Source organism: Aplidium turbinatum, chromosome 15, assembly GCF_918807975.1.
Source record: "Aplidium turbinatum chromosome 15, kaAplTurb1.1, whole genome shotgun sequence".
NCBI classification, from domain to species: domain Eukaryota; kingdom Metazoa; phylum Chordata; class Ascidiacea; order Aplousobranchia; family Polyclinidae; genus Aplidium; species Aplidium turbinatum.
The window spans coordinates 21,366,729-21,379,212 of NC_137486.1; the positions used below are offsets into that span (position 1 = coordinate 21,366,729).

At 41.7% G+C, this 12,484-nt stretch overlaps 1 protein-coding gene across 1 annotated transcript in view; it reads left to right on the top strand.

Annotated features, from left to right (window-relative positions):
* LOC145784492 (inactive tyrosine-protein kinase 7-like) overlaps positions 1–8,650 on the top strand; it is a 31,216-nt gene extending 22,566 nt beyond the window's left edge. The window contains exons 11-23 of the mRNA XM_082596321.1: positions 221–353; positions 650–781; positions 1,242–1,483; positions 1,783–1,975; positions 3,861–3,996; positions 4,224–4,288; positions 4,596–4,748; positions 5,229–5,349; positions 5,682–5,820; positions 6,362–6,430; positions 6,926–7,077; positions 7,513–7,691; positions 8,129–8,650. Of these exons, the coding sequence (XP_082452447.1) occupies positions 221–353; positions 650–781; positions 1,242–1,483; positions 1,783–1,975; positions 3,861–3,996; positions 4,224–4,288; positions 4,596–4,748; positions 5,229–5,349; positions 5,682–5,820; positions 6,362–6,430; positions 6,926–7,077; positions 7,513–7,691; positions 8,129–8,361 (1,947 nt within the window). The 3' untranslated portion in view covers positions 8,362–8,650. The remainder of the gene's footprint in view (positions 1–220; positions 354–649; positions 782–1,241; positions 1,484–1,782; positions 1,976–3,860; positions 3,997–4,223; positions 4,289–4,595; positions 4,749–5,228; positions 5,350–5,681; positions 5,821–6,361; positions 6,431–6,925; positions 7,078–7,512; positions 7,692–8,128) is intronic.
* Positions 8,651–12,484: the final 3,834 nt, after the last annotated feature.

Sequence of the window (12,484 nt, forward strand, 5' to 3'; positions counted from 1 at the left end):
GGACGCTAGTTCGATACCCACCTAAATCATGTGGCTGTGCTTGTGTCTATGGCAAGACACATAATGCCAAGCTTGAAGGTTGACAGAAAGAACTTTTTGCATTCCACTGCACTTAGTCTGCTACATTAACGTGACCATCACGCCTAGGTCTGCATACAACAAACACTATGTGCTGGTAATGCACTCTTGTGATGTAACTAATAACTCGGGATTTCTGTAGGAGATGGATGGGGCGAATCTGGTGTTAATCAACGTGACTATGGCCGATCAAGGTCTCTACAAGTGCACTGCCACCAACCAAGTCTCCAATTCAGAAGTCATCAGTTCTAATCCAGCCCAACTCACCATCACCGGTAATCAACGTTCTATCATTTGTAAGCGTCTGCAAGCGCTGAATCAATGTAATCATTTTTTACCATCATTTCACGAACGCCCCATATATAGACGTTTTCTTGCACGCAAGAATCATAGAATGTCAGGAATTCGATGTAGCGCATTTCATTGGATTCATCGGGGGATTTCCTATTACTCATACCGTGAAATGTTACCTGTTAATTTGAAAATATAATTAGTTGATTGACAAGCAATTGAATTAATTTATTCTTCAGCTGTGATATCATAAGACGATGATGACGAGTCATATTTGCAGAGCGTTTGAAGTTCTGGCCTGTCCTGAAGGACATATGCATAGCGGCCGGAGAAGACCAGCAAGTCGTGTGCAGTGTGAACGGAAGTGGCAATCCTACCATCACATGGACAAGGCTGCTAGGAGGAGTAGAAGGTAGGTTCGCTTGCTCCTAATGAGGAAACTTTGCCTTGACCGTTGGAAGTCGAGTGAAAAGTTGTGCGGCAGGAAAATCCTTGTTCTTGTTCGGAGAAAGCCTCTTATTGAAGCATAATCAATAGTTTCGCGTGCTTGTAGAAGCTTTGAACCTCGTACGCAGATCCTGTCGTTCAAGTTGCCGCTTGTTGGATTATATTTATCAATAATGTTGCACATGAGCAACTGTTATTACCTTGCAACTCCTCTCCGCAACTTTCACAATGGATCTTCCACTGATTGTTTTCCTGCTCAACATGTTCATTGCACATCATTGAACACAACAGTTTTTGTTATCTTGGAGAGAGCTTTACTTCGTAAAGTCTCAACATTCCAGCTACAACCGCATCATGCCGCCGAAATCACCTGCTAAGTCTCCGCATTGGATTTTTTTGCTTAATCTTCTTTAACGTTGTTTCAGCGCCCATCATCTCTCAGTCCTCATCAGGATCAACACGAGCGTTGGTTTTCACCGATCCGGGTGCATCTGATGCAGGAATCTATACATGTACCGCCACCACTCCTTCCACGGCCATCAGCACCACCATCAGGATATACGTGGTGGTCCGGCCCAGGATAGTTGTCCCTCCACACGATGTCGCTGTGTTCGAGGGCAAGCGGGCCATGTTAGATTGCGCAACGTCACCGAATGAAAGATCGAAGGTGAATTGTCGTGCTTTGGTGGAACGAGTGTTGTTATTGAGCGTTGGAATATGGAAAATGTCTAATAGTGTGATTCCAATCTTCTGTTGACCCCGTGATCATATCAAAATATAACAAAGCTGGGCTGGGATTGAACCCACAACGCATGCTTTCACTTCCTTCCTCTTATTCACTGTTTCTTATACTTACACACTGGTCCAACTGTCGGCAAATTTCCTTCAAATAATTCGTACGAGAGAGCATCTACTTCAAGATCCAGGCGCAGATTAGTCTTTAAACGTTTGATTGTTTTCTTGCAGGTGACTTGGGAGTTCAGCGATAAATTGTACAGTGCATCCCAACGCGGCAGCTTCGAGAGGGATGTTACCGTCTTCCCTAATGGCTCTCTCCTCATCCCACGGACGCAAGCTAAGGATGCTGGCTTCTACACTTGTTCTTACAACAACTGTGGTGTTGCGGCGACAGCGATAGCTGAACTGACCGTGGCTGAAGGTGAGGCAATCGAAGTGTGTGAGACGTTGGTTGCTAATACTGAAGATGATCACAGCACTGTTCATCTAAACTGAACACTACCACGGCTTCCTCTTCCCACCGGGAATGCACAACAATAAAACGTTGACAGTGCTAGAGGCGAAACTCAATTTTGGGGAACTTTGCATCATTTGGTTCGTTGAAGATCCTAGAGGTTTGTAATGGGAACAAAAGGATGTGACCTCTCTTACGCCGGTACTATGGCTTCTAGATGGTGAAGTGCGTTGCATGAGGTGTAAAAACTGACATCAAAGTTTGAAAAAATTGTCATTTCATTGTGAACCAACAAATATAACTCTGAGCAGGCTTGTAGTAAGGTAAACGTCCTACACCCAGTTACTGGTCTAGAGCAGGGGTCACCAACCTTTTTTGCATGCGGGCCACTTTGGCACTAAGGAGAGCTGTGGCGGTCCGCATTAATAAAATTTTAGTTAGGTTGATTCTAATGCAAGAAAAGAAAGCACTTCGTACCCAGTATCAAGCGTTACATGTTGTTAATATTTATCTTAAAATACTGCAGCAACAAAATTAGTCGAACAACGCTACTGCCAGGCCAAGCTCCTTTAACAACACTTTTGACTTCTTTAACAATGCCTAATAGCCTAAACGAGGCCACTTGTTTTGCGCACTCATAGCGAGGCGAGCGAATATTCATCGCCAATCAAGATTGGTGTTGTCACTTCGCTTCACAAAAGATATCTTGCAATTAACAGTTTCAGTAAACAAGAAAATGTTTGACAGTGACCGCAAACATATCAGCGAAAAATAGGCTCCAATAACAGGGAGAAAGAAACCAGGCACCATGAAACAAACGCTTGTGGAAATCACCGAAAAAACGTTTCTATCGTAACTCATGAACATTGTTCCCTCTAAAAAAGCAATGAGTTGGTTTTTCATCCTTTAATTGTGAGAGTCTATAAAACCGTCTTTCTTTGATTATTTGACAACTGTCACTTGCGGTGCTTATCAGCATGGCAAGAATTGTTGATTAACAACATTTTGCAGCCTACTAAGCTAAATATTTTCATAATACAACCAGAAAAAGTCTATAAATTTATATACTGTATAATATATAATATTTTGACAGTTTATTACTAATTGAGTTGGCACACCGGCCTATTTTGCCAACAAAAACTTACATAAAGAAACACTGCTCGTGAAACCCAATAACGGTGAAACGCACACTAGTGTTTACATGACATTTACAAACTTAAAATAAGCAACCCTATACTCACAGCACAGACAATTTCGAAAACAGACGTTTTAATCAACCACTGGGACAGTGTGGCTGGACATCGCATTGGAATAACTTTAAGCAACCCCCACCTAGAACTACAATCTGATTGGTCGGTCGGTGGAATCGTATGCAAAGCGAAACTATGCTTCCCGGAAAGGATTTTTTGCCTTCATGATCTTTAACTGTTCAAGAAAAGTAATTTTGATTATACTTGTACGCTGATACCTTCCGCGGGCCGCACAATAACAACGTGGCGGGCCGCATGCGGCCCGCGTGCCGCCAGTTGGTGACCCCTGGTCTAGAGGAATACAAAGATAAGGTTCTCATTATAAGCGTTCGGCACTAACGAGAGTAGGGTAGCCAGTTCCTTTCTCTCGGCCGCCTTTCCTTTAGCAACTACGCCCACCCAATTTATTACACCCTGGGTAGAGGTGAGCAATGTTTATCAACAACCAGATTAAGTTTGGAGTCGAACCAGGATTGCATTATTGGAAAGCTTGCGCCTCATCCGTTGTCCCATTCCAGCGCTAACGCAAGACTTTTAGTACAGTGCTTACATTTAAAACCTGACTGTCTTTAATGCGCGTACTGATTCAAACCTGATTGTAGATGTGCCAGAGGGCCCGGACGACCCATCCCTCCCTCCAGGAGGCCCCACAAGTGGAATGATTCAGACCATCGCCCTGGCCGTGAGTGGAGGGATAGCCTACGTTCTCATCACTGTAGCTCTTATCATATATTGCAGGTAAGTAGCTGGATAAACGCCACTTGATGACGGGAACTATGACACTTGCTTGGCTTCAAGTGCTGAGGCCAAACGTGGTGGCGACAACCTTAAAACTTAGAAGTTTTCATTTGGCTCAATAGTAAATAATCATTTTACTTGACCCATAAAAGTGATATCAATTTAATATGAGTCTCGCATCCCGTAATGTAAGATCCCTATCCTAAATCATCTAATTGCATCCGCAGACGAAAGCGAAGAAAAAAGCGAAAGAGCCAAACAGGAAAAGATGAGGAGGAAAAGATGTTGAATGGTAGGTTCTACTATGCAAGGACGCACTAAGCTGTTACTGCTGGAGCTTCTATGGATACTTGCAGCAAAACTAAGTTTCATTAGGTTGTCAGACTTGTGTGAACATCTGTTTTATCGCTTCTGTTTTATTATACATTTCGTAAATAAACTTTTTATTTGTCCTTATCGTGCAAAGTAGAGTTACCTGGATAGAGACCAGATTTATCTATAGATGCAGGTCGTGTGGTTGGCGCGATACAAATTCTCTTATTCTTTAAGCTCGTTTTTCTACCTTGCTATGCTACCTTGCTATGCTTCCATCACTTAAGGTACTTCAACTAATGGTCGATCCCAACGTAACCATGACGACGAGATAGTGATGATGAAGAATGGGATTGCGATGAAGGATATGTCCGAGTTGGATCCACGCATCACCAGGATGAATTATTCTTCCACCAACATCCATCCCATCACTGTTCTAGGTTAGTAGAAGGATGCAATGCACTTTCTTTCAATTGAAGTTTAAACCGTGGCTGTGTCTACGCCAGAGGTACAATTCTGTTTCACATCTACGGCATGTTATTGATGATTTGCTATGACTATAATGCGATGTTGTGTGATTGAAATTTAACTGAAAATATCTGCGGCTTGCATCGGTTGTTTTGAAGCAGCGAAAATTCCCCCAAGAAATCTTGATGAATAATTTCATGGAAAGTTGATTTATAAACTTCGTTTCGTTTTAGCGTATAATTAAGTCGCAGTCTGGTTTAGTGAAAAGCTTCTCATGTTGTTAGTGGTACTTTCAACTTAAATTCCAGCAGAGTTTTGTAACATTTTTCCCGTCACTGATAAAGTCCGCAACTATTCTCCTTCTGGTTGGTATGGATCCATTGTGATGTCATCATCCTGTGATAGAGAGCGAGATTTTAACTAAGTTGCGTTACGTTTCATCTGTTCGCCAGGGAAAGGTGAGTTTGGAGATGTTTTCCTCTCCAAGGCTCCCGGACTCGATCCTGAAGCTGAAGAAGAGCGTCTGTTCATGGTGAAGACGTACCATCCTCATGGAAGTTCCAAGGAATCCCGGTAAGTCCTGCAAGGATTCATTAGGAGGACGTCAATATTAAGAGAAAAAAATGAACTGTTTTGTGGCGTCATGACCATAATTTGTGACGTCACAGTCATGTAGTGGAGATTGTTGATGGGTGTAAAATATCAAGGTCTGGCGCTGAATCATTGATCAAATCACTCCAATGCATCAAATGTATGAGTTTATTAAAGTTCGCTTCTCTGTGGTTGGCAATATGATGGATTAGAATATCTATTTGTTGACGGTTGTGGGACCTGCAACAGCACTCCTTGTATTTGGAAACATTCGTTGGACTTTTGTTGCAAAACTGATGATATTGTTTTGTAAGGTCATCGAGGTCAGAGTTCATCAGAGAAGTCAACCTATTGTTCAAGTCCACACACGACAACGTATCCAAGCTACTAGCTGTCGGATCCAAATATTCCAAAGCGAAACCCGATTTCTTTGTGTCGGAATATTTGGATTGGGTGAGTGGGGTTTTTTGGTGGAGGAATTTGAGGACAGAAACTTGAAGACCGCTTGTCATTCTCACACTTGGTGGCGCCCCTCTTCACGTTGCAGTGTTGCCAGTGTAGCTGGAAAACTGACTTGTAGCTTTTACTGCTTGTAGCAACCAGTACCCATATCCAAATAGAAACACACCTGGGTTATGTGGCGATAATGCGCGTTGTAATATTACGCCGGAACGAGTATAGTCGAGCAGGATGCATTATTATTGTGATCACATTTGTAGCGGGACAACTTGGTACAAACTCTTTCGCTTAAGGCTTAAAGTATGTTCTATGACGTAACGCACATCTGATACGACTGTTCAACATTTAGATATCATTATTCCTGGCATCAAGTTCATGTACAGCTGTCCCACACTCGGCCGCCAGTCTCAACTTGGCACTATTGTCAAGATGTGTTTGCATATTGCAACATTTTAGTGCAAATACTCATCTTGGCAATGTCGTCATCAATTGTCCGTTTGTTGCATCGACCATAAATCGCGTTTATTTTGTTCAGGGCATCTTGAAGTTGTGCCTCAAGGCATCGAAGGAAGGGGAAATCCCTAACATCAGCAAAAGTAGCAAGGTGAGCAACATACGTCATAGTCGAAGTTTAATATCAGGATGGCTGTGGAAACTTTATCCTCGGACTGACAAAGCTTCTTGGAAACTTATTCCTGGCAGTTTTGCATGATTTGTGGAGGTTTTGTACCACTGACGTCACGTCACCGAGATTGACAGAGGGAAGTTTCCGATGGTTGATATTGCTTGTAAATTATACGCTTGAGCAAGAAAGCTAAAACCTCAATTGCTAAGGTAACAGGGATCAGTTGTCAGTAGATGTTACAGAAAATATATTTCGCACTTATTCAGTGCATCGTCAGTTCTGATCAGAACTGACGATGCACTGATCAGCCAAGATCTTGGCTGATCAAGACGATCAGCCAAGAGCAGTTAGCTACTTGAGCAAGAAAGGAACGTATTTTACCATTATTTTCAGAGGTCGAAACCATGTTTAGCGCAGGTATGATGATATTGCATTGCTCCAAATGATATGCTGAGATTTCATTGTTTGTTTCAGATGAATCTCTGCTGCCAAATAGCGGGTGGATTGGAGCACCTCAATAAGTTGGGTTTCATTCACAAAGACCTGGCCGCGAGAAACTGTGTTGTCAGCTCAAACCTGCTTGTGAAGATTTCAATGATTGGTCTCTCAAGACAAGGATTTGAAACGTGAGTCACACCTGGCGCTGCTTAACGCCTCATAGTTTTACAACCACTGAAGGTTTTTGACTAAATCTTGCTCTGTTATGCTGCGGATGAACCACATCACCACACCAAAAGTATTTGGAGGTTTCTTTGATGCCTTCTTGCCATGGGCGCTCCTTTTATAGGCCAGTGGCCACGCAATTGAGTGATGACATTCCTTGTATGACGCTCGAAAGGGCGCCCGTCAAGAGCACTTGTTTGTGTCTTTAGCGGGACACTTAACATGCCTGAAGTTAGTTACGAAGATGGCTTTTATGTTTTCCCGTCCACTTAGTCTAAGTATTCATCCACCCGGCGGAAGGTTAAATGGGACAAAAGCAAAGAAAGTAAACGCCAAGGGCTTGCGTCGGTTGGAATTCCATGAATCGAATGTTTTCATTTTTATCATTTCCATTCCAGAGATTACCACGAGCATGATGGCGCGCTTGTGCCGATCCGGTGGATGGCGCCAGAGTCCCTGCTTGAGGGGAAGCAATCCTCCCAATCCGATGTCTGGTCGTTCGGGGTCACCTGCTGGGAGATATTCTCTTTTGGAGAATCACCCTACGATGAACTAACGAACGACGAGTACGTCACAGGTAAGATGACGTATATTCGCCGGCAGCATCGATGTTTGTTGAAATGTACAACGATCTGAGTGAGTTATTGTTTTTCATATGGGAAGGGGTTTGCTAAATGGGCGATAAATGATTGACTGAATTTTATCCATCGGCTTGGAAGACCTCTTTGGAATCCTGGCGGTTCCACATTCTTGTAGAGACTTAGAACACGTCTGTGGAGTTGGAGTTACAGGGGTTTTGATGTATCTGGAGTCAGCCAGTTATAAACCGAGGAATCGGAGTCGTTTATTTTTCGGCCGACTTCACAGCCCTGGCTTTGAACCAGTGACCGGCCAACAAGATTGACAGAGCGAAGTTTCTGCTAGTTTTGAACAGAGAAGGAGACATCAACGCTTTTTAACTGCAGATGTTAATAACTTGGTCGTCCTCACATATTTTTACGATTATCTTTTCAGCTTTGCGTTCTGACAACATACCGCACTTACAACCACTAGAGGGAGTCAAGCGAATGAGCGCGCTTATCAAAAAGTGCTGTCTTGTGCCACCTAGTGAGCGTCCTGAAATTAAGCAAATCACTCGAAAACTTCAATCGATTGTTGGATCCGGGGAAGGTTCTATAAACGGCCAGTTGAGCCCCACAGTTTTCGTTCCCACGGCAACCGGGGATTCTGCAACAGATGCGAGATGAATGGGATACGAAGGTGCCAAGGTGAAAATCTTCCGGTAGAGAAAGATGCGAGGTTTGCTCTTCGTGGTTAGGATTGCACTTCAAGATGAAAGATCCGGACTGAGATCGGATGGACCGAGGTTCGACTCCTGGCCCTGCAGGAGCAAGAAGATCACGTTGTTCAGATATGACGTATTTATTTTTGACCAGCTTATTTTCTGTTACAATTTGGGTAGAGAGGTAACTCTTTTAAACCATAAACAGACATAACTCAGCAACAACACTACATTTAACATTATAAAAACAAAAAGCGAACGTTTTCGGCTAGTTTTTGACTAGCCGAAAACGTTTGCTTTTTGTTTTTTGTTTTTATAATGTTAAATGTAGTGTTGTTGCTGAGTTATGTCTGTTTATGGTTTATTTTCTGTTGTTTCATCACAATGCGTTATGCCGTCACAAAATCATTTATGTGTTTATCAAGATTTAAAGATCTCGTTTGAAAACACACTATAGGCATTTGTGTTGTCAGCTGCAGCAGAAGTTAACATATTCTTTCTCATGAATTTACCTCGTTGTTTTGCTTTTTCTCAAATTGGCCTTTTCTTATCGTATGTGGACGCCAGAGTGTCAGTTTGTGACGAAGCAACTTTCCATTGTGACGTACAATAACGATTGTGGCACTCGCGTATATTTGCACATTGCATTAAGTCGTTTGATGATGACACGTTTATGGATGAACTAGGTTGAATATGTTTTGAGAATCGCTGTTAATGATTCGTTTGGTTCGTGTAACTGATTGACGAAACGTCGGAATAAAAGCAGATTGTCACTTCATACATCTTGTGATATAGTTCAGCTTAGTTTGCACCAGTAGAACGTGTCATGTTAATGCCTGGTGAACTGCCTCAATCAATTTTTGTATTTCTTTGATACATTCTTGACAAATTGTAAAATGACAAGGAAAATTAAAGTCTTAAAATCATATGTGAAGTCAAGTTTGTTCTACCGGTGCCAGTATGGACAAATTTCAGGTCAATACGGCTTCCAATAAAAAAGGTATCACAATTATTAAAATTGCACCTATGCCGCCAAACGAAGGTGAAGGCTGTTTGTTCCAGACAATCAAACTAAACTTACTACATGCTTTAAAACTAGTCAATTTACAGTAAATTTGGTCCAATCAACCAAAAATAAATTCAACAAAACAGTTTCGGAATTGAAAACCGATTGCTATGGCAACTTCTGCGACTTTATTCCCAGCTTCCAAAATATTGCAAAGCTAGAAATATTGAAAGATATTTTCATATTTCAAAAAAAGAGAAAACCTGACGAACTCAGACAACTGCTTTCAAATTCTTGACTACAATACTGCGCTCCACTCTACACAACATCCCTTTGGACTTGTGTTGTTGAGCCAGTTCTTGTTCAATACGCTCAGTGGTTCAATGTACCAACACCGTCACCGCTACTACTACTGACATATTGTTGTGCGGTTTTATCCAACAATAACTTCAACTCTCAGTCCAGAAACTTAGTCACTCGCAGACCGATCTTCATCACAATTTTTATGATTAATAATGCCGCCGGCAATCTTGCTCTATCAAGTTTCTCGTATTTTTTACGTTGTTTCATACAATCTATCACGTCGCATCGACTCAGAAAATAAAGCCCTTTGTGCTATATATTGTTTGCTTTCGTTTTGGATTTCAAATCAATTTGTTGTCTTCGCAATTTATACCGAAGAAGCAACAACGACATCTGCTGACCATAGATTCCTACACAAAGTGTGGTTCTCATTCACAACAGCAATCCCTTGAGACTGGGATGATGACAGTTGTGTTTGACAAAGTTTTGTATAATGTTGCATTCTTTTAATAAAATTTCGAAATTCCATCCCAGATATCCCCACTTTTCCGTAACGTAGACTATACAAGGCGCGCTTCACATTGCTCTATTAACACTAGAATGTGTAAATTTAGTTGTTCAATGGTAGGGCCGTTGAGGAGTTTGGGCCATGTACCAATGTAATCCTCAGACCAAAGACTATGAGGTGATTTCTTCTAGTTTCTGGGCCCCTTGGAAACATTACGAACCCCTAATTTCATTCTGGGCCCTGGTCCAAAAACACCTCTTGGACCCCCCCTGTTAAAAATGCTGTTTATTGGTGCTACTGTAGTGGACGCTTTATTGGTTGCCCCGAGTAAATATACTATTAACTTGAAATACAATACAACTTTAAAAAAGATTAATATAAACTCACATGCACTTCATCAGTTATGTGGGCAATGCGTTTCCTTTCGAATATCAGGGATATCTATAACCAGTGGCGTAAGCAGGGGGGGGCCGTTGGGCCATGCCCCCCCCCCCCCCCTTAAAAGTGTTTTAGTAGTTATAAACGACGTAGATTAAGGCATTTAATATGTTTTGCATTGCTCTGTCAAAGCAATTACTGTAACAATGTTGTTTTATAGACTAAGCCAATACGAAATACATGGCCCAATCCACCTACCCCACCCCAGGTATGCCAATGTAGAATAGTGTTCTGTAAGCCTATTATAGTGATCAGTGAGAAAGAAATGAATAAAGTCTAAACTAAAACCATACTGGGATATCATGAAAACGTCTGGGATATCAATGGCCAGTGGCATAGCCAAGGGGGGGGTTGGGCCTTGGGGGTTACAACCCCACTTTGGCACGTGTGTGACGTCACGATATTGAAAATGATGCTTTCAGTCTCTTTATGCTTGGGAATGATGTTTTCAGTCTAAAAAAAACTAGCCTAATTTTAAACAAAACTGCATTAAAAGAGCGAGTTTTGCCAATACCAAATATTTAAACATCTGAGCCAGGAATTAACAACAAGAAAACATAAAGACTTAGCTTTATTTCCGAAAAATGCCGAAGAAAACATGATCTTATCCTTTTGCTATGCCACCTGACAGCACCATTTTACAGGAATATTCATACCCACATTTTTGTTGAAAATGCTCTCAGAATGCATCAAATTCAAAGTAATTTTTCAAAATTTTCTGGGGAAGGCCCCCCAAACCCCCCGCCGCTGGGTGTCGTCTTAAGCGAAATCGCCGTCGGGCTTCGCCCGCCGGTCGTCAAAAACCTCCCTTTCAAAATACCTGGCTACGCCACTTTCAATGGCCCCTCCCCTTCAGAAAATCCTGCGTACGTCACTGTCTATAACTACGGGATTCGAAACTCTGTGGAGCTAAAACTACTCTTGTACACTAGTTTGGTCACGTTCTTTGTGCGCCACTGTGATAAATGTTGACATAAATTGACCTAAAAGGCAGCAAATGGGGGCAAGGAAAAGTGTATCAGTAACTTCACCTGCCGTAAACTGTAAGGCGTACGCTTGCCTTGTTTATTTGTTTGTATTCTATTGGTGCGGTCGTGTTGTAGGCTATTTTGTTGCTGCTTAAAATTTTCCAGAATGCCTATTGGCTTTAGTCCTTGTGACATCTTATTGATTTCGTTCTGGGTTGGTCTGTGAACAAGTTTATCATGATGCGACAGCACACTTCACAGATTGCTCAACACTTTTCATTTACTTCTGATACGATTTGCGCTGCACTCAAGAACAACAGTAACCGGCTTCGTTGCATTCATTCATTCATTCTTTTGATTCTACGTAAATATACTTTCAAACATCATGTAAGTTTTGATGTGAGTGTACATTTTATACTATTGTTGTGAAATCGAGGTTTGAATAGGTCTACTCTTAGTTGATACAAACAGTATTTTATTCCAACTTCGTTTCCAACTATTCCAACTAGTTTCCAACTTCGTAGTTATAGATATCCCTGTCGAATATTGCATAATTTTTTTTGTTTGTAAAGAACAAATCTTTTACCCTTCATATCTAGTAGCCTACATCAGAAACCATACGTGTCCCATGCCGCTGGCTGGGTGAATGAAATGTAAGTGAGCGAAAAATGCTTGCACAAACCGGGACAATTGCAAATTTTTTCTCAGTTTCTGAGATGGCAGGCTACATGGCCTTGTGCCTGCTCCTTGATGTAAGTTGTATTAGAAACGCGTTGTTTGCAAAGTGAAGCGTTGGGTGTTGTTGAACATTTACCACAAGTTCAAAACAAATAAATGCTTTATGTATAAATGTTTAAAACAATTG